Here is a 27982-nt window from a genome sequence, read left to right as displayed (position 1 = left end):
GGCTTTACATCGTGGACACAAGCAAAAAACAAATCCTGCTTATTCTAAAACCTTGTCCAGTGTGAACATATGCGTCGCTCCACAACACTTCATAAACAACCAGAGTAGCTGTTATGTGGACTCAGCAGTGTGATGTAATATTTAAGACGTGACATAATGCTCAGTATAATGTACAGTAAGACACCTCAAAGGAGCGGAACAACAAAAGGCTGAGCCGCTCTTCTCTGGTGAAAGTTAGTTTGGACCTGCTGGCCCAGTCACAGTATTCAACAATACGATGCAGCTGTCAGGCCAACAACAAACCGTAGAAACCCACAATGCATTTCGGGACTGGGACTGTTTTTTGTAAAACGATCTGATTATTAAATTAAATGCAGAAACATTTCATTTAATACTTGATAAATTGACTTGATACGCACAAAAAAATCTGTAATTTAAGATACAACAGACCATTAAAAAAAAAAGAAATGAAAGAATAACCTATTTGAGTATTAAGTTCAGATGATTCAAATATATTTTATGTGTAAATAAAAAGAAATTTGAAAAAAGAATTTGGTCAGAGTATAAAGGGACGTAGTGTAGGAGGTCATCGCCCTACCATCAGGTATAAAAAAACAAAAAACAAATAACAATCACATTAGTAAAAAGGACCATAACTTCAGTGAAGCAACAAAAATCATTCAGTGAAAAAAAAAACACACCCAAAAATGCATTAGTTGCATTAAAGTCACACAAATGAAACAATTAAATTAATCTCATATTGGGTTTGAGTTGATTCTTCACAAGTGGTAAAACAAAAATAAAAGATGGACTATCCATAGCTCTAAACATAAACCCACTTATGTATGAACAGATTTTCCACAGTTGAGGTGCTACCTGAAAAAGCTCTGGAGGCCAGATTAAGTAACGATAAATAACTCAAAGATTTGGAAGGTAATCAGCTAATTTTCCCTTCTCCTCCTCTCCAGTTAGATATAACCACGACATTCATGGTAAAACACGCTGCAGCCTACTTTGGCTGTAGGTAACAGTTAAGTGGACCACCTAAGATCGCCCTAATCTTGACACATCCCCTTACTCTAACCCCAACCTTAGCCTACATGAACCTAATGAACGTTAATCATTGCTGGCTCAGCTTCAATTTGGATACACTTTGGTTCAGGGCAAAGCTACTTTCACTCGCCGTAGCCGGAGGCGGTTCTTGAAGAAAAGGTACATGGCCAGAAGACACATGGAGGACAGGAAATAAAGGATGACACAAAGGCTAATGTCCACTTTAGAGAAACCAATGTTAAGCACAGACATCCAGCGTTCCCTGTGGCTCAACTCAGCCTCTTCAGCAAAGTACTGGCCCGCCAGTTCTCGCTTCTGCAGCCGATTTCTCTGCTGCCCCGCGTCCAGCACAAAGTCCGCCTCCATAGGCTGCAGGCCGACCATCCCGAGCCCTGCGTCCAGCTCCATGCCTAGCCCAAACACAGGCCCTGGCTCCTGCTCCTCATTCCTCTGCAGGGTGCGTTGTTTGACCCGGCTGGAGGCAGCGACCCGCAACGCCTTGGCCTTGTAGTGCTGGTTGACGAATGAATCAAGATCCACAATGTCCTCCTGCAGCTCCCGCATCCTCATCCCCACGATGCTCGGCTTCCTGTGGGCCTGTCCCCGACCTCGACCCACCTCCATTTCAGGTTTGGCCCAGGGGGTCGTCTCAGATGTTTTACCCTCCATCTCATCTGCTACTACTGCTGCTGCTCCTTCCCCACCTTCCTCCTCTTCATCTGCTTCATCCTGCAGCCCCTCTTCTTCTTCTTCTTCCTCCTCTTCCTCAGCCGGTTGCGATGGCAGAGGATGTGTCACGGAGTCCAAGGCCTCCCTGGGTCTCCTCTCTACACGTTTCTGAGCTTCTAAGGCTCGCTGCTGCCTCGCAGCTTGTTGTTCCCTCTGTTTTGTCAGGATGTGGCTTTCATCTTCGAGGTAATCTGACAGGGCGAGCAAAAGAAAGACAGCGGTACATTATTTCTAAGGTCATCACCTCTGATCTAGAATTAGGTGTCTCTATTTATCATACTGGGTTCATCTGAATCAATGGTGGTGCAAAGGTTTACTTAAGCTCAGAACCTTTCATTTAGAGAAGATTTGATATTAGAGGATATAATCTCCATTTGATAGAATTTGGCAACATCAGATTAAACACATTGCAGCATGAAATACACATAAATACAGTTTACATACTAAAAATGAGTGAAAGTTCTTGAGGGAAATTATACAAGCTCTGGAGAATATAATGGGTTACAAGTTTATAATGCTAGGTCTGTTCTCCTAGAAGAAGACATTTAAACCACAGATCAATCAATGGATCAAAGGACACTCTATAACACTACCTCTGGAAAAGATTACTTACTTTATAATTGTAAACACTCTTGAGGTCTTAGTTTTAATCCAAGAATTAGTGAGAGTTTCAGTTTAAGTAATGTGATGAATGTGGCTGGTGAGGAGTGAATGTAAGTGACCCATTTGAACTCCTTTTAATAAATGTGAACCGTCTTTGAGCTTGACACAATGTGCAAACACTGAAAGTATGACATGGGAATCTTTTAAAAAAGGTAATTTATTAAATGTTTTCTTTTTTTCCCTCCTTGTTGATTTGCAACTTAGTGATGTTTATTGTTTGAAATTATGTGGTTTGAAAATTATTAATAAAAACATTGATCCTTTTTTCTTTCCCTCTTCTTTTTTGGGGCATTATTTCCTGCACCAAGGAGGTTATGTTTGGGTTCAGTTAGTTTGTCGGCAGGATTACAGAAAAACTCCAGGTACGATTTTCATGAAATTTGGAGGAAGAGGGAAGCATTGGCCAAAGAAGAACCTAATACATTTTGAAGCAGATCCGAATCAAGGATATATACAGATATGTAAATTATTTTTCACTTTTATTAACATTGCAAGATTTGTGCTGCATTCATGCGGTTTGGTAATAATCAGAAAAAATACTTCCTGACTGAGAAAATATTCCCCTCAAGTCGTAACATAAACATTGTTCCCATGTGTTTCACTTGAATGTCAATATTTTACAACACATGCTTTAGCATTACGTTAAACAGAGCAACCACAGAACATATTGGACATTTTTTTATTGAACAGCTTGCTTCACATACAGATAACAAAGAGGAAAGACACAGACGGATTTCATGTGTACTGAGCTCTAGACTGTAAACACAGGCAGGAAGAGACACATTTCTGCACTTTGGTAAAATCCTTGAATTCATGAGATGTGAGCTCTTCGGAAAAGGAACCATGGCATTAACCTGTACCTGTGAGGATATTGCTGGAAGAGAAGTAGGACAGGAGGAAGGGGAGAACCTGCGCCTGGCTCCACATGTGATCCCCGTTTTCCTTCACCGAGTGGCAGGCTGGACACATTTCTGGTGAAGGCCACTGGATCTTTGGGAAGTTGGGGTCTTCACTCAAAGCACCTGCAGAGACAGACACAGAAGTTAAAGGTTACCGTATTCTACAACAGAGTCCTGATCCCTTTAGTAATGGAAGAAGACCAAGCACAGAGCAATATGAAGTGGTGAATTGTGAAATTTGGGTGGCTGAAAACTCAAAACCCTCTATTGTGAAAGCCACAGAATCAAATCTCCTGACATATATTATTGGCTCCTTAAGTGCAATTACACAAGCAGCATCATTACTCAAGTACTATTTTTTACTCCTCTATATTTATTTGACAGATATATTAACTACGTTGCTGACTTAATTGCAGAATGTTTAACTTGATTAAATCAGATCATTTGACGCATTGTGATACATACTTGTGATACCTAAGTACATTGGCTGCCATTGTACTCTTTTTCTTAAGTGATTAAACTAAAAAGGCCTAATTCTTCCACTACTACGTCTTTCTCACAGTCACAGAAGTTCTTAATTAACTGATAGTAGATAATACAAGGTCAGAATATGTTGCATGGGTCCAGATTCATTGCAACATAAAGGAATCGCAGAACAACAAGCGCCCAGTCAGCCGCTTCATCCATTGTTGTTTCTTTTATTCTCCTTGTTGGTGCATTTACTTGAAGATGTAAGTGCTTTGAGGACTGGATGCAATCTGTGTTGAACCCATTTGATCTTGTCACAGTGCTCGTAAAATCTAAGTGCCTATATGCATATGTGTATGTATGTGTTTAAGTGTGTATATGTAAATCATCTGGTCTGTGTTTGTGTGCATGTAATCTAAGGATTGATATTTGTGTGTGTGAGAGAGAGAGAAAGAGTGTATGACAGGGTCTAACAATGATCAATGGGCTTCTGGGATGTCCCAGTGGGAGGGGTGGTGAGATAATAGATGTGGCCAAAGTGGACAGCACGCGCGCACACACACACACACACACACAGACAGACAGACAGAGAGAGAGAGAGAGAGACACACACACCTTGGTGTTCTGGACCACCTGTCCCTTCACACCCCTTTGAAAGCAGCTCCAATCTCCAAATTGAACATGAGAGCAACAGAAACCTCAGAGGGGAGCTGCCCTTATAATGAATTAGAAACTTTCTCTTTTAACATGTTTTCTTTCATGTAGCCACTACCCTCATCACACACACACACACACACACACACACACACACACACACACACACACACACACACACACACACACACACACACACACACACACACACACACACACACACACACACACACACACACACACACACACACACACACACACACACACACACACACACACACACACACACACACACACACACACACACACACACACACACACACACACACACACACACACACACACACACTGGCAGAGGAGCAGGCATACACAGGGAAAATACTCATACACAACAGACACACTGTACAAATGCCCACAAGGACACACACATACACACCTAGTAATAAATTGCTTGTTGCCACCAACAGGCTAATGCGTTTGTGTGTGTGTGTGTGTGTGTGTGTGTGTGTGTGTGTGTGTGTGTGTGTGTGTGTGTGTGTGTGTGTGTGTGTGTGTGTGTGTGTGTGTGTGTGAAAAGAAGAAAAGAAAAAAAGGAGAGCAGCAGCAAGTCTGTCACTTTACAGCACTGTCAATTTACATCCTCCACCACCTCCACCCCCCCCCCCCCCCTCCTCCTCCTCCTCCTCCTCCCTTACCGCTGCTCAAGATTAATCTCAGTCATATGCACGTGTGTATGTACTCTGCATACAGTACTTTACATAAAGGATACATCAATTTTAGTGTGTGCTGGATGGGCTGCAGCATGTGGGTGTGTGTGGGGGCTTTTATACATTTCAGCAGGTGAGAGCGCGCACACACACACACACACACACACACAAACACACACACACACACACACCACAGATGCCTCAGATCTCTTTCCTTATTCTAATCAGCTTGCCACATTTGCGGCCAGGGTGACTTTAGCCATACCAGCCATATTGAGATTGCCACAATGGCCTGTCACAGAGATGTCATCACCGCCGCACATACATATTCATCAGGTATAAATATGTATTGTTCAGCACGTCAGCATTCATTCTGTAAGTGAGGATCACCTACACCGCACGGCACACCAAGCCATCGTGGCTGCTGGGGAGTGCGCATGATGTCAGACATTTTATAAATAATTTTTAAATAATCCAGACCAAACCTAAACCAGGAATTCTGTTTGACTGTATGACAAATCGAACACTTGGGCGAACCTCGATCCCTTTACTGAAACCGACTCAAATGTGTCTGGAGCACACATTTCCATAAAATCTAAAACTGTCAAATACTGACAATTGGCATTGTTGTAGTATAGTATGGAAAAATCTAATTATATTCACCAATAAATACCAATATTTTGTTTCTATTCTGCATGGAGAAGAGCACAAACCCTGTGCTGCATGTGAACACAGTCCTGAAGGCAGCCAGGCCTGCTGCTGTTTTGTCCGTAGAAATGTGAATCAGTCTCAGCCTGTTGACAAGCAGCAACAGGACTGAGCTGCCACCGGTCTTAATTTTGCTGCTGCGAGGAGGCTGAGGGCCCTGGGGCCTCTTTGTTGCCAGCTAAATTAATTGTTCGGCCGCTTTACAAATAGCTGCTCTTTCATGCATGGCTGCTCCTGAAAGGAGGGGTGGGGAGGCCTGCTAAAGAGCTCCACTTTAGGCAAAGGGGAGAGGAGGGGTTGAGTGGATGGAGGGATGGAGTGAGCTCTCCTCAGGGAGACGCCACCACTCACTGCTACAAACACAGCCAAACCCCCGTCTCCTCCCTCTCTCTCCTTCTGATTCACCCGACTTATCCCCTGTGGACCCCCAACTCGCCCTCCACCATGACTAACTCCCCCTGCCACACGCCACAACTTGACCCATGCTTGGAAAGGCTGTGTGTGTGTGCGTGTGCGTGTGTGTGGGAGGGGGAGGAAAGGAGAGGGAGTGTGTGTGGCTTGTTTCATGGTGTTTGCCACCTGCTGTCACACAATACCTTGGGAATTGTGTGTGTGCGTGTGTGTGGGCAAAACGAAGGCTGGTTCCTAGGGGACCCATCCTGCGAGGATGCTGTGCCATTACTTGTCAAGCGCAGGATATGAGTCCCAGGGGAGGACGAGTGGAAAGAGAGATATAGAGATAGAGGAAGAGAGGGAAGACGGATGGATGAAGGTGGCGGGTTGAATAGTGTTTAAGTGTCTGGGGAGCAGACACTCGCAGGGACGGGTGTCCTTCTGGCCCCTGCTGTTCAGGACACAAGCTGTCCCTGAGATAGAAGAGGGGGCAGACAACACAAACAAAAGACAGTGATTTAACAAAGTGGGCTGTTAATGACAGCCCTGTGCCTAATAAAATCATATGAACATAGAGAAGGGAGGAGGGATGCTTAGGAGCTGTTTAATACTTTTGAGATTGATGTGAAAAAGTGTGATAGAGAGAAACAACTTTGTACATTTATATACAGAGCAAGAAAAGAGACAAATCTGGACAGAGGATTAGAAGAGAAACTAGAAAAAGTGCATTCTGATGCAAAAAGGAAAGATGTTTAATTTCTGTGTGCGGCCTACTAAAAGTTAACAAGTGGTCATTATGCTGTGTTTAAATGGATGACCTGGATAGAAATTCAGTGGAGTGCAGGGGTACAGACCTATGAGGACAAGGTGAAAGAGCAGGATTTAGGGAAATAAGTCTAGAGGACATATGAATAAGGAATACCTAACTGGCGATAGCGTGGGGACAGTGGGGTGTGGAGACGGACAGAAGATTGGGGCTCAGGAGAAAATGGGTGAGGCAGAAGCAGATGAAACTTGGAAGACTAAGACGGGGTGACAGCTGGCGTCTGATCTGAGGATCCCTCCTTCCTCCTCCCCTCACCCCTCTTAGTCTTATTACACAAGACTGATCATGAGAGGAAACTGGAACTTAAAATCTTTCCCCAAACTCAGTAAGGTAGTGCTTAAGATCCCATGGTGTGGATGGGTGGATAGAGAAAAGAGGACTATGGAGAGAGGAAAGGAATCTTACTACTGGGGTCCCTCAGGGCTCTGTTCTGGGCCTCTTCTCTAAGTAGCCAAAGTCTTGTTTTTACCGAGCAGGCCAGCTCATTCAGGCTTTAAAACATAAAACAGTTATTTTTCCATTTCAATTTGCAAAAGTTGTGGCAGGTAACAAAAGAACCGTTCTATCTGTTGAGGTACTTAGCACACTGATTCGACACTAAAAGGTTGAGCTAGAAACAGTGCAGATGTTCCTCTGCATCATCCGTAAAGAGGAAATACAGTGAAAGCTGTATGGAGCAGTGAGAAATGAAAAGGTTTTTGAGCTTGTTTCATGGCTGTCCGGAGCTCTTTTACCATCCAGGAATAACCCTGCCAACATTTAAGAGTACTGTCTGTGGCGGAAACACAAAAAAGATCTAGTGTTTAGGTGCTTGTCTGCATGGGTCACGTTCTATTCTAATCAGAATCAGAAATACTTTAATAATCCCAGGGGAAATGTATTTATATTTATTTATTATAAAGGTACTAAATCGAAACCGAATCTCTACATGTTTGGCTGACAGTGGAGGTCTTGCTACTCCGTCAATACAAGGGGGACTCAGAAATATGTCACATTATGGAAGATGAATATGATTTTAAGGCTCTAACAGTCACCTCTAGTTTGCACAAAAAGATTCTAGCTACAGATGATGGTGTTGACACCTACCTGCCAGTCTGTTGTTGACACGATTGTGTCTGGACCAGAGCCACAGGACCGCTGACGACAACGTGTTCACCTCCACCAGACTCTCCCTCGCCATGGTCTCAAAGTGCTCAGCACACGCTTTGCAGCCAAAGAAACTGTGGACATAGTCTCTCATTGCACTCAGAACCTCCTGGGGATCTGGAGGGGAATGACATTTTATGTTGTCAGTCAATGTTAAGCACCTGTTATCTGACCAAAATGAGAAATATGCTGTGCATGTCACAAATAAAAACAATATCACAAACTCAACAAGTACTGTAGAAATCAGTCATCTCCTATTTAAAGCACAATCACCTGCTCTCGTAAAGCTGGTTGTCTCTATGTCCTGTGCTGTAGCCTGAAAGCTTGCTAATGGCAGTGCCGGTCCATAGCTTCCTGGATTCCCACGGTTATGTGGGCCAGGAGTCACAGAGAGCTGGGTTAACCCCATATTGAAATGAATTATCTATGAGAATGGGATAACCCAATCTGGAGATTAATATGGTTAACCCTCTGTGTGAATGGTGGCCATGCGGTTGTCTCAGGACTTCAACAGTCCACAAACATATTTTCCTGAACTCTTTGCTTTTGTTCTCAGCTTAACAGGACCTTCAGATGAACTTTGCTGACAGTGGGAGTGTGTGCCTTATATGAAAATATGATGGGTGTGAATTCAAACCTTTAAATAATGTGTTCAAACCTTTAAATAATCTATGCAGTGTGTGTACGTGAAAAGAGTCTCATGTTATGGTCAATACTGTACAGTATGTATGTGTATCCAACCATTAAGCTTGTGGTCTGTGGGGGGCCAGATGGACGCCCCTTTTGGCCAGTCCATCTGCAGGTCACATGATGGTCCGTAAACCTTGGGATTAACCTCTGTGTGTGTGTGGTGTGTGTGTGTGTGTGTGTGTGTGTGTGTGTGTGTGTGTGTGTGTGTGTGTTAAGGGAGATTAACATCCCTGCTAGTGGTGGAGCCTCCGGTCATCTGCCTGTTTTATTAACCACTCACATTCCCCTAATCTAACATAATCCCTTTTCACACTGTCACAATTAGGCTCAATTTTAGTTGTGACAAAATTATAAAAAAGTGGGGGAAAAAAAATTATTTAAAAAATCAAAGAATTGTGGTCAAAACATCATCATGATATTTGTTTTAGTTTCTCTGCGTGTGCCATTAAATCGGGTCAGTGTGGGGAAAAAAGCAGTCCACCAAACATTCCTGAGCTAATTTGTTTACAAAGCTTCACAAAGCCCTCATCCTCAGTCCACCCCTGTCTTTGTGAACTTTCAATGGCCCTTTTCATTCACAGCAATACAAACTGTGTGTGTGTGTGTGTGTGTGTGTGTGTGTGTATATACCTGTGCCTCCTGCGTTCTTGGCCTGGACAGTGAGAACATGGAAGAGAGTCCACATCCCACAAGGATAACGTCTCAGGTGGGGTTGTGAACCCTGACAGCCCACCCACCTCACTCCTTCAGGCAAAGCAGTGTCTGGAAACTGAGAGAGAGGAAGAAAAACAAACACTTTAACACAAATTACTGACAAATGTGAAGTAGGAAACAAAGAAAAAAAGCTTAAGGGATCAGTCTTGTGATAATCCATATTTTTCGTATTGTCAAATCCCACAAAAAGGCCAAAACCAACAATGAATTGATCCCACTAACAAGTCTCATCTGTGTAACCAAAGTTTGCAATAGATTATTCCTCTGTGTTGTATGTCTCCATTGTTGACCAAAATCATTAACACCTCACTGGTGCACTGACATGTTCTTTTATTATGACAGACAGGACTACAAGTGCAATAACCCATGGTTGGGAATCACAGCAAACTATACACGGATAAAAATATAAGAAATGCAATATGAAAGAACAGGATGCCCGGTTGAAATTGTACCTTCTTTTTAAACTTAAAGTATACTGTATATACATGACCCATTTTTAGTTGGAAAGGATTGAGAGAAACACTGACACACTGATGGTTTTGGCCTTTTCATGGGATTTGTTGACAACAAGAAAAATGAAGAACAGCCTTAAGGGCCATCTACATGAAGAACAATAACTATAATAAAAACTATTACTATGACAATAACAATGTGAGCATCCACCCTGGTGATTGATAACGCTCTGTAAACAGTGGTGCCAAGTACGCGCTGCGTGCTCTAGCTGTGCCGGAGCTCCACATCTGCCTCGTTTTCTGCATGGGTTTCCTAAATGCATCAATTAGCTTACATAAAAGACGTAGTCAGAAACGAGAGATACAACAATTATAAAGCAGTTGATTCCCCTTTTAACTGTCATTGTTCTTATTAATAAGAATATGAATGATACCAATAAGAAAACAGTTGTAAAGTAGCTGCGGCTGTGCTGCACAGTCATGGTGCTGTGTCTTTCAGCACCACAGAGGTGCGGAGAGAGAGAGAGAGAGAGAGAGAGAGAGAGAGAGAGAGAGAGAGAGAGAGAGAGAGAGAGAGAGAGAGAGAGAGAGAGAGAGAGAGAGAGAGAGAGAGAGAGAGAGAGAGAGAGAGAGAGAGAGAGAGAGAGAGAGAGAGAGAGAGAGAGAGAGAGAGAGAGAGAGAGAGAGAGAGAGAGTAAACGATGTTGTTGCCACTGTCGTTGTCGTTGTAATTGTGGTGTGGACTTCACTTGAGCAAGAACGATGTTAAAAACAATATTTTTATCGTTATAGTTCTTGGTGTGGACGGCCCTTTGTCCTTTCAGTGAGAATGAATTCCAAAGATTCTCTAAAAAGTAGATCCTCTCCAGCATCTCCCAACCTGTTCAACTCAATGAAAGCTGTACCACGTACTAGTTTTCTTGATCAATAAGAAGTCAATCTCAGGTTAATGGCTCAGCCCTCCACTAATGAACAGAAGCTATACAGATCTCTAACCACGAGCCACAGTTGAATCCAATAACATATTTTCTCTGACATAAAGTCATTTCTCTCGCCACACTGCATTGCCATCGTTGGTGTGATTGACAGGGTTACTCATATGTCAATAGTAAAGATTTGGTGTGTGTGTGTGTGTGTGTGTGTGTGTGTGTGTGTGTGTGTGTGTGTGTGTGTGTGTAGGCATGTGTGAGTCCATTTCCTCTGAGGCGAAGTCTATTCATACCTTCCCATTGATTCATTGATCAATTGATTTGCCTGCTAAAAGCTAATGATGTAAGTAAGTGACTCTTTCAATTTGTGAGGGGCGGTACTGGAGGCACGCAGGCTTCCTTCCAAAGACAACAGCACATAGATCCTCAGCTGCATGTGCTGGCACTGAGACAAGGACAAAGTACATATTGAAATATCTGGATATTTATAAAATATGTTTTCATCTACTCATGCTTTGGTTCTTAATAGAAATTTTCACATTTTAACATTTCCTTGAGAGAGTAGGAAACACTCCGAGGTGGTTTTGAACTGATTATGTGGCTGCAGACTGACAGGTGACCTTGATATCTCAGTGGAACGAAGAGGCTACTCCCAGACAGACGTCCTCACATCAGTCTGCGTGCATTTTGTGATGCCCTGCTCTCTGTTCTGCCTGCAGCTGCTTATCGGTCTGGTCCTCTCTTGTCTCCCTTCCTCCCCCTTAAAGATTTCTGCCTGCTCAGGCTCGGAGAAGTATGTTCTTTTTTCTCAATTTTACAATGTACTACTGTATTAATGTACCACCTTGATGGACAGACTACTTCGGAGTCCAATAAATACCAAAGATAGCCACAAGTTCATCGCAATATTGACGCATAAGGTCAAAACTTTTTGGATCATTTCTTGACTCTGACCTGAGCTTTGTTGTCCAGTATCTCTCTCAGGGCCTCATAGGAAATCTCATCTCCGGTCTGGTTCTGTAGCGAAGAGTTCACATACTTCAGAAGGTTCATCACCGCTGGACGACCTGGAAAGTACTGCAGACATAAAACAACAGAGCACAATGGAAACAGGAGTTAACTTTAAGAAATGGCAGAAACAAAACTGTTGATTTTGACTGGATGCAAGAAGGAATTCAACTAGCCAATTATTTCTTAATCGATTTTTCTGATTTATTTATTCATTAGAGAAAAATAGTGAGAAATGCCCAACACATTTTCAGTCACTGATAAAGTAGACTTTATAAAATCTAATTTAGTCTTAAAGCTCTTTTTTCAGTCAACACATGAAAATCTAAATGATAAACACTTTCCACTACATAATATCTTTAAAAGATAGACTAATATTTGATGTATACATCTTGTATTCATGAAAGCTTTATGACCATGTTTTTTCCATGTGCTAACACTGATGCACATTTAGATTTACACTCCTTTTGCCTGAAATGCATTGTTCAAATCAACATTTACATCTTTGATCTATGATTTTTGTCCAACTAATACACACAATGTACAAAGCAGACATATAAAACCTAGATTATCAGTTTCCAACTCATCCTGATCTATGTTGTGCATGAGGTTTACATGCTGCACACAAGTTGCGGTTTGAGTGTTGTCTCACTAAATATGACAGCACCCAAACGTAAGCCTCTTCCTTCATTGAGATCCATTTACTAAGCCACTAACAACCGCTTAGCCACGGTCTACTCAGTGCTTCCTCCTGATGTGTATTTACATCCTTTCAAACTAGTACTACCATAGTAACGACCACAACTGGGAGGAAACATGATACTGTAACTAGCCGAGGTTAGGTTTTGAAGAGAAGAGGAAATCCAGCTGGAGGGTGTCTGAGACCAGTGATGACAGAGTAAAGACAGACACAGGCAAACGTGTCTTCACACATACGGTGCTGACAATAGAAACAGCTGATGTCTTCAGAAAGGAGCGCTTGAATCAATTTTAGCTAAATGTGCTTCCTATTCTTACTGTAAGCCTCTCTGTGGAACAGTTTATGATAATTGTCCTGTTTCACATAAATAGACACAGCAAAGGGATCAAGCTTTTTCCAAGACTTACAGAACAAGCAAATCCATGGTAACTTTTGTTTAAGTCTGCAACTACAGTAATGCTTATTTTCATTAGTGATTGATTTCATATATGGTCAATAACATCTTTTTGTCGGAACCTAAGCCCAAAACAAATATTCAGACAATCATGTATGACAAAGAAAAGCATCAAACGTTCACATCTGAGAAGCCGGATGCAGCAAAGGTTTGGCATTTTTGTTTAAGCAAATATGACTAAAATCATTATTTGATTATCAAAATAGTTGCAACATAATTTTTGTTTGATCAACTAAGATTTATTGAAAGTGTTGCAGCTCTACTTATTTTGCAACAGCAAAACAAGGTAAAAGCATCATTCAACACCATTCATCCTTTTTGAATCATAGTTCTTGTCATACTGCATGAGAACTATAGATTTCTGTTGTGAGGAATATGAGAGAGAACAAATACAAGAAAAACAGAGAAAGCAGATAACAGAGAGAGAGAGCTTGCATCATCCAACATTTGCATCACTAAGCTGGCCTCCACCATTTGTTCAACTAAATACACCTGCACACACTGACCATCTTGCCTTTCAGTCCTCGGCTCAGCCGTCTGTTCATCACCCTCTAACAGGATGTGTGTGTTACACCCTGACCACTTAACCCGACCCCCAGTGATTTGCTTAAATCTCCTTGTCCAATGCAGTGCCTTTCACCTTGCATCAACATGGTCTGCCGAAAACTGTCGTTGTGCATAAACAGCTGAATATCAACGAATTGGTTAGTACATACATAAAGTAAGCAGCTGCTTTATATAACTAAGAATCACAGTCAATCGTACACTGGGGATAAAAAATAAATAAGATATGAGCACCACTACAATACACAGGGATGTAAAGAGCAGACAAAGGCCTTTGATATGTGCTGCACACTGGGAAAGTCATAATAGGTTTAGGTCTGGATCTGAGGTCCAGTCAGAAAAGCTCATTAAACCGCCATATGAATTTAACCAGAAAAGAAAACACAGGTGTTTCCCCACTAATGGGTTTAACTCAGCATCACTAAAGCAACACTATTCATGATCTCTCTGGGTCTGGAGTTGGCCTAAAAACTCAAATGTTCACCCAGTTCGACTTCTTATTTGTACAAACTATATTTATGTAGCCAGTGTCATGTTGCTCTGTTTTCATCACCGTATGCCTTACATTGATTTCTCTTTTTTTTACAATCCTGTCAGACTCCCTGGCCTTTACCATTGATCATGCACAACGTCAATCAATATGCCAAATATATTTCACTGATATGCTGATGAATTACATGCCAAACACAGTGAAAGGCGATGAAGAAAAGACAGCCCACACTTTGAGGCGACAGTTCAAATTGAATGAAACACACGTGAAGAAAACGTGATACCTAAAATAATGCTGCCTGCTTTCTACATTTAAGATGCACTCCTTCATGAATACTCACTCTGGAAAACATTGTAAGTGTTTAGTAATTAATTATGACACACACACACACACACACACACACACACACACACACACACACACACACACACACACACACACACACACACACACACACACACACACACACACACACACACACACACACACACACACACACACACACACACACACACACACACACACACACACACACACACACACACACACACACACACACACACACACACACACACCACACACACACACACACACACACACACACACCATGACCATGACAATCCCCTTCACCCCGGCAATATGTCATCCCTGATCCGATTAGTATCAGCAGCACTTGAGAAACCACAAGCCCCTCGTGGTGAGGGTCCCGAGAGGGAGGCATCTGTTGGGTGGAGCAGGGCAAACCAGGCAAGGTGCAGGGCAGAAGACATGGGTGAGGCCCCTTGGATATAATCTGACTTCAATCCACCCTGGAGAGCATGAGGTGGGGGGTAAGTGCTGCAGACACGTGCAACAAAGTGGAAACCACTTCTTTTCTACTGCCACTGAGGGGAAACTACAACTGAAAAGAGTCAAATGAATCAACAATTGTTTTTAAATCGCTTATTAAAACAGTAAGAGGATCCATTTTTACATGGACAACTGGTTTTAAGAAAAGCAGACAATGTCCTTGTCTTTGTTGAATATTATGACCTGAGCCTTGGCGTGAGAAGGGCAAAGGCTGTGTCCCTTTAGGACAAAGCCCCCCTCTTAATGATTTGTTTTATTCCTCTGCCCCTCTGGGCTGAAGGGCTTCTTTCAAGAAAAGCAGGATAGAGGTGTAATCCTTAAAAACCCCGCTGTAATGCTCTCATGCTTCCCAAGATCCACTTTTTTAATCCTCATATACATGTAGAGGCTTCATAAATCCGGCTTCAGCCTGACAAGACAGTAAATCTGGTAATATTTTGACCGGGTGCAAAAACATAGAAAAATAAAATCTGCCCCCATGTTTACATGTTTGGTTGGAGATGCAGTGATGGGATGATAAAAGAAACCAACAATTCATGGAATTACAATTCTTGGACAGAACCGAGTGTAAGTATTTTTAGGTCAGAGAAAAAAAAGATAATACATAAATGTAGATGAATACATATTTATTTACACACAGACTTTGTGGGTTCTCAAATGTAAATTACTCAAACTATTTTTAGATAGAAATCCTTCTTAAGCAAAAATGCCAAACATTCGATGGATCCAGCTTCTCAAATGGGAATATAAGTGTTTTTTTTTAATAAACATCTATTTGGGCATAGGACTGCTTTTCACAGTTTTCTGTTTTTTTGAGGATAAAATGATTAATCAATTCAATCAAGAAAGTAATTAGCAATAAAAATAATAATTTGTTGCAGCCCCTTCACAAATGCACAATTGCACATCGCAATACACCCTTGATGTATGTAAATACACTCTCCACTAAAAATACAGTTTTAATTAATTAAATAAATTGTGTCATGATTGAGGAAATGCGTCACCACTGTGAAGTGATGACACTCCCACACTGTGATCAGGAGGACATCATGAGTCACTCTAATCCAATCTCATGACTCATTTTAACACGTTGAATAAGTTATCAAGAAGAACTACAGACCATCACAGCAGCCTCAACATCAAATTGGGCTAGGGGCATAAACTGTTGAGGCAATGGCCTTTTCCCTTCTTACTATCCCCCTACTTCTGGTGCCCTTACTCAGACCACAACCACTGAACTCTGTCTTTATTTTGATCTCAACTGCACACCTGTAACGTTTCTCGACTGCACCTGGAAAAATACTCAAAAGTTCCTCTGTGTTAGTTTCCGCTACAGTAGTTGTCTCCAGGACCGCAGGACCCGTGCCATGATGACACACACACAGACTCACAAGGTGAAAACAATACCTGCGTCACTGTCACAGCTGGTAAATAAGAGTGAGATAACTTCTCTATCAATCAACAGTCATATGATGTAGGCGAAAAACAACATCAGTTCAGGGTTCTTCTAACCTAAGAACACATTTAATTTAAATTTTCTCATATATTCCGAATGAACTTCATCATATGGAACTTAATATAAAAATGTATTCATTAAATACGCGTTACTTTTTTTCAAAGCGCACCAATTGGCTCAAAGGCATTTCCTGACACTGCAAGTATCTTCCACTCTCATACCAAATCTCTGGTTCCACATCATCTTAATTGTCTTACATTAACCGTTCCTAACAAGCTGGCTGACTCGAACTGGGGGATTCAGGGTATTTGTAGCGAGATCACTCAGTTCAACGACAATAAAGACTGTCAAAAGTAGATGTCTGCTGCAACAATGACAGCCTCCTTGGCTGCACAAAGCCCTGCTGTGCGGCTGGTCCATCATGGTAGGGGGACAGGCTAAAAATACCACAGGGACCTGCTGCTATTGACTAAACAAACTGGAGCTAATGGGGAGGCGTCAGAGGTCTACTGCCCCCCCCCCCCAATCCCACAGATGCACACACACCTCCCTCATACACGCACATACAGTGATACACACTAGCTTGCTACAAGGCCTCCCTAGAGAGTGAGATATAATCAGTGAGATTGGTGGCAGACTAGGGCAGTGAGACAGGCTGGTGCGTAGCCAATAGGGACAGGGCTAGTGGGTCAGGCCTCATCATCACACCGTGTTTGCCTGGCTGGCACACTTCAGCGAGGACAAGAGGGAACGAAAGAGCATGCGATCAGTAAAGTGCAAAGATGAAAGAAAGTAAGAAGCCGGAGATGAATCAAACAAAGTGAGATGCTGGGGAAAAAAGTATAAAAAGAAATGCAAAAGGAGGAGGTAAAAGAGGACGGGATGTTTTGTTGAACCACAGAAGACTGGCATACTGATAAAAGTGTTAAAAGAGATGCCCGTGTGAAACCTAAAGTAGGAAAACTGCATGAGGAGAAAGAGGAGGAAGGGGGGTAGTGGCTGTGTCTGTGTAAAGCCTGGGTGGCAGCCACGCTTCAGTCCCCCTGGGAGTCAACATGAAGAGGGTCAACAATACCCAAGAGAGTGTTTGTGCTCCTGCCTTAGTCAATGGCTTCCACTTCTGCATTCAATAGTGTGTGTAAGTGTGTGGTGAAAAACAAAAGTGCATTGGACAAAACAACTAATTAGGTACATTTGCTAAATAATCCAATGGATTCTAAAGGAATAAAAACATGTTATGAAGAGGGAACCTCGAGCTAAAGGCTGCAAAACAACAACTCAAATGTACACTGTGAACAGTCTTTATGCTGTCCAACTCTCCATCTAGTGGTGACCTGCTGTTACTACACATTTCTGTTGACTGGATGTTCCTTTGACTCTTGGAACTTAAAACATGTGAAGACACTGATTGTTTGGTTTTCTGACCAATCTCCAGACAATTTCTTGATTTTTTTTCTTCATAGAAACAAATCAGTTTGAACAGATCGTATGTCCCTATGAATCCAAAAGGTATTTTCTTTCCTGATCACCAGTAAACAATCCTCTGTCCCCTGGTGACAAGGACAGCTAGGGGAATGTTTCTGAAACTAGAAAGTGAAGAGTAAGATAAAGTAAAGTATATCATTTGGTCAATTTCATGTTGTGTGTGTGTAGTGTATGGGCTCTATGTTGGCAGTGCGCAGCGCAACTGTCATTGATAGTTTCAGACAAATGCAGTTGTCATTTTCACACCCAGCACCCACTTGCGCCCTTCTGTGTGCCCATGGGTGTGTTGGTCTTAAAACGAGGCTTGGTCAGGCGCAGTGTTGGCCCATTGCTATCATAAGAAAGCGATTGTGCCATTTTAACAAAAACCTGGTCTAAAGTCCCATCAGAATTTATTTACATTTAAAGGGCGCATTATTTAGATAGTAAGATAAATGATTCATACACACGCCCTAAAAACACTTTAGACCACACACTTTAAATCATGGAATTACAGCCGTTTGTGTGTATGAAGTTCTTTCTCAGGTTACTTTACCTTTGTCAGGACAGAGATGTACTTCTTGAGAGAAGTCAGGGCCTCTCTTTTGATGACGGTATGAGCAGCCAACTCCACACGCAAAGAGAAGTGCAGCGTTGACTCCAGGTCTGCCATGTACACCCTGGACCTGGGCACACCATTACACACTTCATGTCAACAAATCACAAGAATGAACAGACATAAAGACAGAGAAGCATGTGTTGCTCATACCTGTTAAAGGGTCTCCAGGGCTCCTCTGTGCTGTTGGTGAGGACGTCTACGTTGACCGGTGGAGGCTTTCCTGACCGCACTACCCCTGGCAGCCTCTGGAGGGCGTAAGAGTAGAAAGCACGAGCCTCAATGTTGCTAAAGGAGAGAAGGACAGGTGAGACCGAACCTTAGGGCACTCATCATGGACTATATGAACAAAAGTATGTGGAGACCCCTCTAAGGCTTCCCATAAATATATGTTTTCTCTGGTCTGGTGTGAAAGAATTTCACCCATCCTACACCTTTGTGATCAACTGAAACACCAGACCTCGTCGCCCAACATCAGTGGCGGACCACACTAATGCTCTTGTGGCTGAATGGGAGCAAATCTCTGCCGCCATGTTCCAAAATCTTGTACAAAGCCTTTCATAGAAGAGTGAAGGTTTTTTCAAGGTTATAGCAGAATGTTAATGCCCACTGTTTTGCAACGAGATGTTCGACAAACAAATGTGGTTGTAATGTTTAGTGTATAGTGCACACGTAACCCAGTTTGTACAGCCATGTGTTAATATCATAGCTTTAATCCTGCAAGGTACCTAAAAAAATGCATCATTTCTTTTTACTTCAACCTTTTGTTTCAGCAGCCCACTGCCATAAATATTGTTTTATGACCTGTGTTTTTTCGTGGCCATATATTTTACACACTTACAGGAATACATTTTAAATACTGAGCAGATGGTGCCAGAGTAGCGTAGTAGTGTGGAACTGAGAGAGAGATCGCTGATCATTTAGCCATGTGATAACCCTGCAACTGGAACCACAGCCATTAATGCCCCCCCCCCCTCTCTCTCTCTCCAACCCTCACATCCTCCTCTCATTTGCTTTCTCCCCCTGTCAGAGAGAGAGAGAGAGAGAGAGAGAGAGAGAGAGAGAGAGAGAGAGAGAGAGAGAGAGAAGGGGGGGGAGGGAGAGAGAGAGAGAGAGAGAGAGAGAGAGAGAGAGAGAGAGAGAGAGAGAGAGAGAGAGAGAGAGAGAGAGAGAGAGAGAGAGAGAGAGAGAGAGAGAGAGAGAGAGCATCGTAAAACTAGAACAGGATGGTAATAAGGAGGATGGATACTCTGGGCCCACGCTCACTCACACCAGCCCGGGACTCAATTACACCTGTGTGTCTGGTGGGAGTGTACAGATGTGGAGGAAGAGCCATTCATCCAGCGATCCCCAGGGCCGGAGGGCACGCAGGCATCAGGGTGGGCTGGGAGGGAATGCATTCACCTGGGACCAGCGCACATTACATGCATGACGAATGTGAGACGCCCCCGCACACGCGCCCACAAGCACGCAGACTCACGCACACACACACACACACACACACACACACACACAGGCACACAGGAGCACAGGCACACACTGTTCTCCCAGGATCAATCAGACATTCAGTGATGATGGGAGGCCATCTGTCGCCGTGTGCGGCTGGGGCTTGTTTGGCAGGTGAAGCCAGAAAAGCAATGGCTTTGTTTTCATGCAAGAAATTAAAAAACCTCCCCTCTGTACAGTGATGGAGATGAGGGGGGTTGGAAGGGGAGAGATGGAGGGTGAATAAATAAATCAGCAATAAATCATTTCCTTTTTGCATTTGTCAACTAAAAAGAGTCCTCTTTGCATGCCAAGTTATTGAAACAGCCAAACAAAGAGGCAGAAACAGCAGATGAATTTGCAGGGTGAGGAATGATCAGTGCCGCTTTATGATAGTGAATAATGGGAGCGATTTTGATGCTCTGATCCCATTAAAAGGCCAGATGTTTAAAAGTATTCTCATGAATAGGGTTCAGATAATGAGCACACGCTAAAGGTTTTACGGCAGACAGCTAAGTCTTCACGCGTGGAACAATAGGAACCAAAGGGAAATAAACCTGGTGTTTGTATAATTCAGATCGAGCTAAATGGAAATTACTGTAAAACGTATTGAGATGTATGCAAAAATATCAAAATGTATGAGGTAAAGAACAGATGTAAACAGAAAGCTCATATTCGCCTCACGCCTTCTCACACCACATCCACCCTCTTGATTTAAAAAAATGTTACTTCCTCAATATAAAACAGTTTAGCATCTCTTTGGCTCACTGGTGTATCCTGCTAATTCTCCCAATAGAGGATGGAGAAACATTATTTCTTAAACCTACATCAGGTGTAGGCTTTGTAAATGCAGCCTGTTGCACTACTTGTATGCTGATTGGTGGATGGAAAAACACATTCAGAACAGTAATAACATTATTTTTCAAGTTTGTACCAGATTACTGTCCTGTACTTCACAGATAACAATATGCAACTGTGGATGTTCTTAAGTCAAGCAAAATGCATTGTTATATCCTGTAGGAGGTGGCGCTTATTACTGGTAGCCATGGTTGTTATTATTATAGTATGGCACAACCACAATCTGTCCTCCTCCGTTTGCATTTTTACATAGTGGGTTTGTCAGTTTTAGGGCAGCCCCAAACCAGCTAGTGTGGAAAGTAAATGAACAATATAACCTCCAGACAGAGAGTCTGCGTCTGCGCTGACTTCAGTCTCCTGTGTCACACATTGTAAGTACGACACCAAAGAACAGGAGGAACACTGTAGAAATTCAAGTTCTGCCCCGCACATCAAGACAGGTATTTTCATTTATTCTAGCTAATTAGACCTCTGCTCAGGTGGAAGTTGGACAGAGTTATGCTGAAATTACAAAGTCAGCCAACCTAATGAACCAAAGACAATGATAAGGGTGTAACCTCTCCCTCCCTCACGGCACAATCACACCAAAATCCGGCTGGTGTAACACACTAGGTGTGGTGTCGCTGAAAGCAGGACGAGGCAGGAAATATTGTGTACTTAAAAACACACACAAGACAAAAGAACACACCATCTGTTTTAAAGAATGCCTTATAAAAAACAGCATATTCATGATGACAAATGCTTAAGTTATGGTCGAGAGAGGTGAATGTGTCCCACAGTTTGCCTGTTTAATATAATGTAGACTGCCCTTACAGTGAGGGGCTAGTGAGTTAGAGAGATCTGTTAGTGAAACAACCTTATGTCAACTATCCAGTCCTTGTAAATTGTCTAATAAAACAACAACAACTGTTTCTTGTCACGTGTTGAGGCTGCTTTGTGAGCATGTTTTGGCTAGGTCTCACCTGTGAAAGAGATTTTTAATCTCAATATGACTTCCTATTTAAATAGTGGTTGAACAATTCACAATAATTATTAACAGTAATTATAAATTGTTGAGCACCGTGTAATGCAGTGAAAGCTGAAGACTGCACAGACACTCACACTTTGAGTCTGGTGAAGTTGCCTCCAGGAGAGTAAAGGTAGCAGGATGGAAACTCAGTCACCCCCAGTTTGGTTACCAGACCTTCCTCAGTGCTCAGGACTCTCCGCACTGCCACATTCTCAAACTGTAACAGATCCAGGGTTACCTGAAGAACATAGTACACACAGTTTAATAGATATATTTCAACATATCCATTTATTATGTTATGCGTATCCAGTCCTTTCCAATCGAACATTACAACAGCTTATTTTGACCACACATTTTCTCTTTCAGGCTGAAGTTAGATGCACATAGTTGGAGAGAAACTGGAAGCATCATTTCAGCTGCACATAAAGAAATAATATTATAGAAGAGAAAAGAAACACACGGTTCAGGTTGATGGAAACTTGAGCTGTTACCTCTTGGCCGATGTAGGATTTATTTTTCTCGAAGATCAGAGCCAGGTGTTGAACGTTGTTCGTCTGGAAGAAGCTGTCGATCTCTGCTTGGCTTAGATCAAAAGGAGGAATAAAATAAGTGCTGGACATATTTTATCTCAAAAGAAAAAAAAGGGTAATTCTGATATTATATTTAGATGACTTTAGTTCATTTTGATAGGCTTTTTACTGATGTTTGAGTTACCTTTGATCTTCTTTATCTCTGCACAAGAATATTTCTATCTTAAGAGCACCCACAATCAAACAATTATTATTAATGTATTACTATTGATATTTCCACTTGAAGATTCTTCATTTGGTTATAGCAATAGCTGTGCAGCAAGAAAGCATGATGGTTTATAAAAGGAAAAAAAAGGTTACGAGAAAGAAAAAGACACTACTTTCCCTTTAAATCTAAAAAGAGAAATAAACTTGACTTCCTGCTTCCTTTTCCTGCACCACCATGATGTTAAACTGTGTGTGCAGTGCCTGTGTCTAAATACATGCATGTATGCGGGCAGAGCAGGGACTCTTCTTCTTCTTCGTGGAAACATTCGGTCAACATTTCTGTCACTAATAAACAACAGTACAGCAGCTAATGATGACTGCAACAAAGGACAGAAGAAATACTGCAGCTAAACATAGAATTATAATTCACAAAACTGCTGTGGGATTGTATGACTACAGCAGTTCAATAAACGTGTGCGATAGGAATGTGTGAGAAAGAATATGCACTCACTTAGTCCTTATTCTATATGAAACTTTACTATTGACAACTTCATACTCGACTACAAAGCTGCAAAAACATTACTAGCATATTGTGAAATACAGTTATACATATTTTCTTAATCAAAATATTATCATCAGTAGAGCAGAAAAATAGATTAGATTAGCCTTTACCACTGGCATTTGTCACTTAATAATAAAAATAAAAAATCTCTCGGAAGAATCTAACTGCTATAATTCTTACAATGAAAATGTATTAGAGTCAGTTCAAAGTGATGGAACATAGCTGTATATAAAGATGGATGAGGCGGCTTTACTTCCTCCCACTGTACAGAAGTGAAACCAAACTATCAATGATAAGGGCGCTGCCATGTTGTGCATAATTTTAGCTAGTGTCAGTGTGGTAGAGCTAGACCAATCATGATAATCGTCACAGCTGTCAATCATGGCGTGTCACCCCGTTTTTATAGCATCAAATAACTAATTAAAACCAAACATGTCCGAAACAGCGCGTCCTTTCTGCCTGAGGCCATCAAGCTTTAAAACACACATGTAGCCTCCAGAGCTGTGCATTCCAGCTGACCAAATGTTTAATGAATGAATGTTGTGTGCGTGCCTAGAGTATTTATATTGTCTGTTTTTAAATATATAGTGTGTTTTTGTATTTTATCGTTATGTGGTGCTGTGACAAACAAATGTCCCTCCTCTGGGGATCAATAAAGTCAATTCAATTCCAAAATTAACACCTGAACAAACAACAGTGTGATGAAAATTACCTAAATTGACATAAAACATCTTTGTGTGTGTGTGTGTTTACCTGGTGGGCTCCAGTGGGGGGCACGCGGGGGGCCATGGTTCCTCATGGTTTTCTAGTTTGTCTATGATCCTGTGACGAAGCACCCGAACATCATGAGTGGAAGCTGGAGGTCAAAGAGCATCAAGAGAACATTATCCTCTGCTGTTGATTATCATTCACTAATGACTAAATGTATACAAACACCTGCATGTTCTCTATGCAAGAACATTTAAGGCGAGGGCTCCTTTATTTTTTTACTGGCCTGAGTTGTTTCTGTGTGTGTAGTAGTACCTTTAAAAGCCTGCCCTGTAGAACCAGCCTTGGAATAAGCATGGAAGAACTGCAAAAGGGAAAGAGAGAGAAGGTTTGGTTTACATAGGAAGTGGAGAGAAAGAGAGAAGTGAGATCAGATGAAACAGCCCTCACATGGCCATGAGAGAAGCAAAGCGATGTTGTGTAATGTTTAGTGTGTGTGTGTGTGTGTGTGTGGGGGGGGGGGGGGGGGGCAGCTTCCCCCTCTGCCCGCCTTGACCCCTAAATCCTTCCTGGTTCAAATGAGCTGCAGATGATAAAGCTCCATTGTGTGTTCAAAAAGAAGGAGCTCTTTGTTTTATTGGCTTTCGCTGGATGACACAGAGGAGAGAGTCTGAAACGCACACTACTGCTGACTAATCAGATATGCTACAAACACAAATGCAGATGTTTGAAGCTGGAGTGTTGCTGCAGTGTGGCTGCTGATCATGCATAAGTTAACTGCACTGGGATTAGACTGTTGCATCTTCAGAATCAACCCCAATCTGTCATGTTCACATCCAGAGCTTCAGAGTTGATATATACACCCTTTTAAAATCACACTGAATTCTAACACTAGTACTTTTACAAGGAGAAAACCTCCTCTTGAATTAATTAATAATATTTTTTAAGTGGATCCTACAGGTTTTGTCTTGATTTTTTGTTGTCAAAATCTGTTTGAAATCATCACTAGTCAACTAAAACACACTAAAATATAGGATAGAGTCTGATCACTTTGGGCTGGGTTTTACTCTTGAATTGACTCAGGTTTATCGAATACCTTTGTAAGGTACCTGCAAATAAGTCTTTTGTTCCCACACATGCTTATGCACATTATATACTACATGTGAATCAAAATCAAACATAACGTATTAGTGTTGGAAAAAGACAGCTCCCAGACACGTTCAAGGAAAACTGTGAACATTCCTGATTTTATGGTCTTTTAAGAAAGTGTATTGAATAGAAGTGAAGAGACTAGATATATTTTATTTCTGAGTGTAATTTGTTGTGCTACTGCAAGATAAAGAACACAGTACGGCTGAAATATGGTGGAGATGTTTCTAATGTATTGTTTTAGTCAAGTCATGTAATAAAGGACAAAGAGAGATAAATAATTAGGGCTTTTTAAAAGTTTTGTTTCAACAGCATCTGCTTCTCTCTTTATAAATTAAGGAAAAAAACAAATAGTACTCATTTGAAATTAGGGTTGCAACTAGTGATTATCTATCTTATCAATTAGTCGAAAGGATGATAAATGTACTATGTATTCAGCTGAGTATCATAGAAGACTAGAATAGTTTGAGAAGCTGTAACTGTACAGAAAAACAAAAGGAAATGTGCTTTGCCTATTCTTTAGATTACTTTAATTAATTAATTACTTTTAGAGTCTCTCAGGTCGTCAACAGACACAGTAATCCCAACTGTTCCTGTTCGACCAGCTGTACTGGATAACTAAAGTGATTATTCTTACAGCAGCAATCATGAAAGAAGGGGAACACCGAACCGTATGTGGGCCTGTGTCATCAGCTTATAATGATCAATACCTTTAGAGTGGGGTACGCTCTGATGCTGTAGTCAGAGCAGACCTTCACGTTTTCTCGTGCAGCACAGTCGACAGCTGCCAGGTCCACAGCTGGCTTCCACTCTGAAGAACAGACATCAAATAGAGCCACAGTAAATATTTAGTGTACCGTCTACTGCACCCTCAACAGTCTGCTGACACTGGATGGGGTCTGGTGTTGTCATTGTGCCATGTAGCGTGTCAACATTCACTTCAGTATATCAATGCACAAGAAGTCCATAATGTCAAGAAAAAAAATCTGTTTATTGACCCCTTACAGGCAACAATCACCCCAGATAGCGTCCCTGGTACAAAATAACTGAACTGAACATCAAGGTATGCGGATGTATCTGATGTCTTTCATGAGCTTATGGTGTTGTGTATAATGTATTTATTTACTATCTTTGTACTTGTGGGAGGCCTTGTACAGACAGTGGCAACATATTTTCTTGGAAAGGACAATAAAGAATCTATTTTTTCTAATATAAAGCATTTGATAGCATGGTAAGACATCAGTTGCCATTGTTCCCTGTGTGTGTGAGAATGAAACACAGGACTGAAATACCCCATGACTGTGTCAGGTCTCCTGCCATCACCAGAAACTTTCCCCTCAACTATCCTCCTCCTAATTATATTTAGTCTCATGTCTCTGTGATATTTATTTTGGCTCATGGTGACCTACAGAGACAAATCCTCTAGAGGATGTGATGGAGAGCCAGAATAAAACAGCCCTTCATGACATCACATGCTCTAATCAAAAGACAGAAACAACAGCTTGGTTCTCCCTCTGTTTCAATGCAGATGATAAAAAATAGCAGGGAGATGTATAGACAGTGTTAAGGCTAATGTATTATAGATTATTAGTCCTAAAATGTCTTTTTGCTGACTTATGCAAATAAAATTAACTCTGAAAAGTATTTATAAAACATAGAGTGAAACATATGGAGGACTAAACATGACTTAAGTATGAACAAATAGATGCAAATATAAATTATAAATAAATAAATACATGCATGCATAAATAAATAAACACAGAAATAAATGTATAACTGAATACAGAAGTAAATGAATTAATACATGCTGAAATAAATGAATTAATACATGCATAAATAAATAAATGCTTTAATAAATGCATAAATAAATACATTCTGAAATAAATGTTGAAATAAATAAATGCTTAAATAAATTCTGAAATAAATAAGTGCTAAAATAAATGAATTAATAAATAAATGCTGAAAAAATAAACAAATAAATGCATAAATAAATTAATAAATAAATAGAAAAGGGCAGAAATAAATAAATGCTTAAATAAAAAAATGTATAAATAAATGCTGAAATAAAAAATGATTTAATAAATGCTGAAATAAATTAATGCTTAAATAAATACATTTGGAAATAAATAAACGAATAAATAAATGAGTAAATAAATAAATGCTGAAATAAAAAAAAAAGCATGAATAAATTGATTTAATTATACATTTATTTATTGAGACTTAAGTCATGTTTAGTCCTGCAAACAAACAGGATTAAGCTCTAATGATTATACTGGACTAACACTCAGAATGAATAGCCATTGTAACAGCAGCAGCTACGTGACTTGCACCGGGTCTGTACCAACCTTTGATGTCTCTCGCCAGACTTTTGTAAACGGGAGAAAAGGCGATGCAGTGCCCGCACCACGACGCGTAAAACTCCACAAGTATAGCCGCTGTGGAGTTGATCAAAACCGACTCCGCATTTTCCGGACTCAACAAGATGACTTGATCGGAGGCTGTGTACAGTCCGGCCGCCTCCGCAGCAGAAGGGAAAACAAGGCAAAAACATAACCAAACTGCGGATGTTGTTATCTTTCTGCGATTCATTTGTATTTCTCCGGTAAACCGAGACGTGGCACGGCCGCTGCGCCGCGCCATCTTCCCCCGTCCAAACTGCTGCTAACCGTGAGTGAACGCAACCAAGTTTTCACCTCCGTGTCACAGAACTTTTCTCCCTCTCTTCTCCCGGCCAGCAGGCTCCACGGGTCCGCCCCTCGAGTTAGTCCTTTAAGAGACAACACCTCTCCGTCCAGATGCTCGTTTCTTGACGTGAGGATGAAATGTCAGGCGAGTTAAAGTG

The 27982-nt window shown here is 41.5% G+C and overlaps 1 protein-coding gene across 1 annotated transcript; it reads right to left on the bottom strand.

The window, feature by feature from the left end:
* Window positions 1-27969, bottom strand: qsox1 (quiescin Q6 sulfhydryl oxidase 1). The gene is made up of 13 exons (XM_083940428.1): window positions 27486-27969; window positions 25851-25951; window positions 24307-24355; window positions 24037-24139; window positions 22476-22566; window positions 22077-22222; window positions 18786-18920; window positions 18573-18702; window positions 11986-12108; window positions 9567-9705; window positions 8187-8363; window positions 3306-3467; window positions 1-1973 (listed from the first exon to the last, which is right to left on the bottom strand). The coding sequence occupies exons 1-13, from the start codon at window positions 27778-27780 to the stop codon at window positions 1159-1161; spliced, it is 2466 nt and encodes an 821-aa protein (XP_083796554.1). The 5' UTR covers window positions 27781-27969; the 3' UTR covers window positions 1-1158.
* Between the last annotated feature and the right edge of the window lie 13 nt (window positions 27970-27982).

Source organism: Echiichthys vipera (assembly GCF_963691815.1).
Source record: "Echiichthys vipera genome assembly, chromosome: 3".
In the NCBI taxonomy this organism is placed as follows: Eukaryota; Metazoa; Chordata; class Actinopteri; order Perciformes; family Trachinidae; genus Echiichthys; species Echiichthys vipera.
This window is presented reverse-complemented; position numbering and strand designations above follow the sequence as displayed.

Bases quoted from the DNA above. Each gene is read 5' to 3' on its own strand.
- qsox1 (XM_083940428.1), bottom strand. From the start codon at position 27,780: ATGGCGCGGCGCAGCGGCCGTGCCACGTCTCGGTTTACCGGAGAAATA. The intron at 24,356-25,850 runs GTATTGATCATT...TCCCTTTTGCAG, and splicing joins GAGCGTACCCCACTCTAAAG to TTCTTCCATGCTTATTCCAA. The intron at 8,364-9,566 runs GTATATACACAC...ATTCCCCTCCAG, and splicing joins CAAGAACGCAGGAGGCACAG to ATCCCCAGGAGGTTCTGAGT.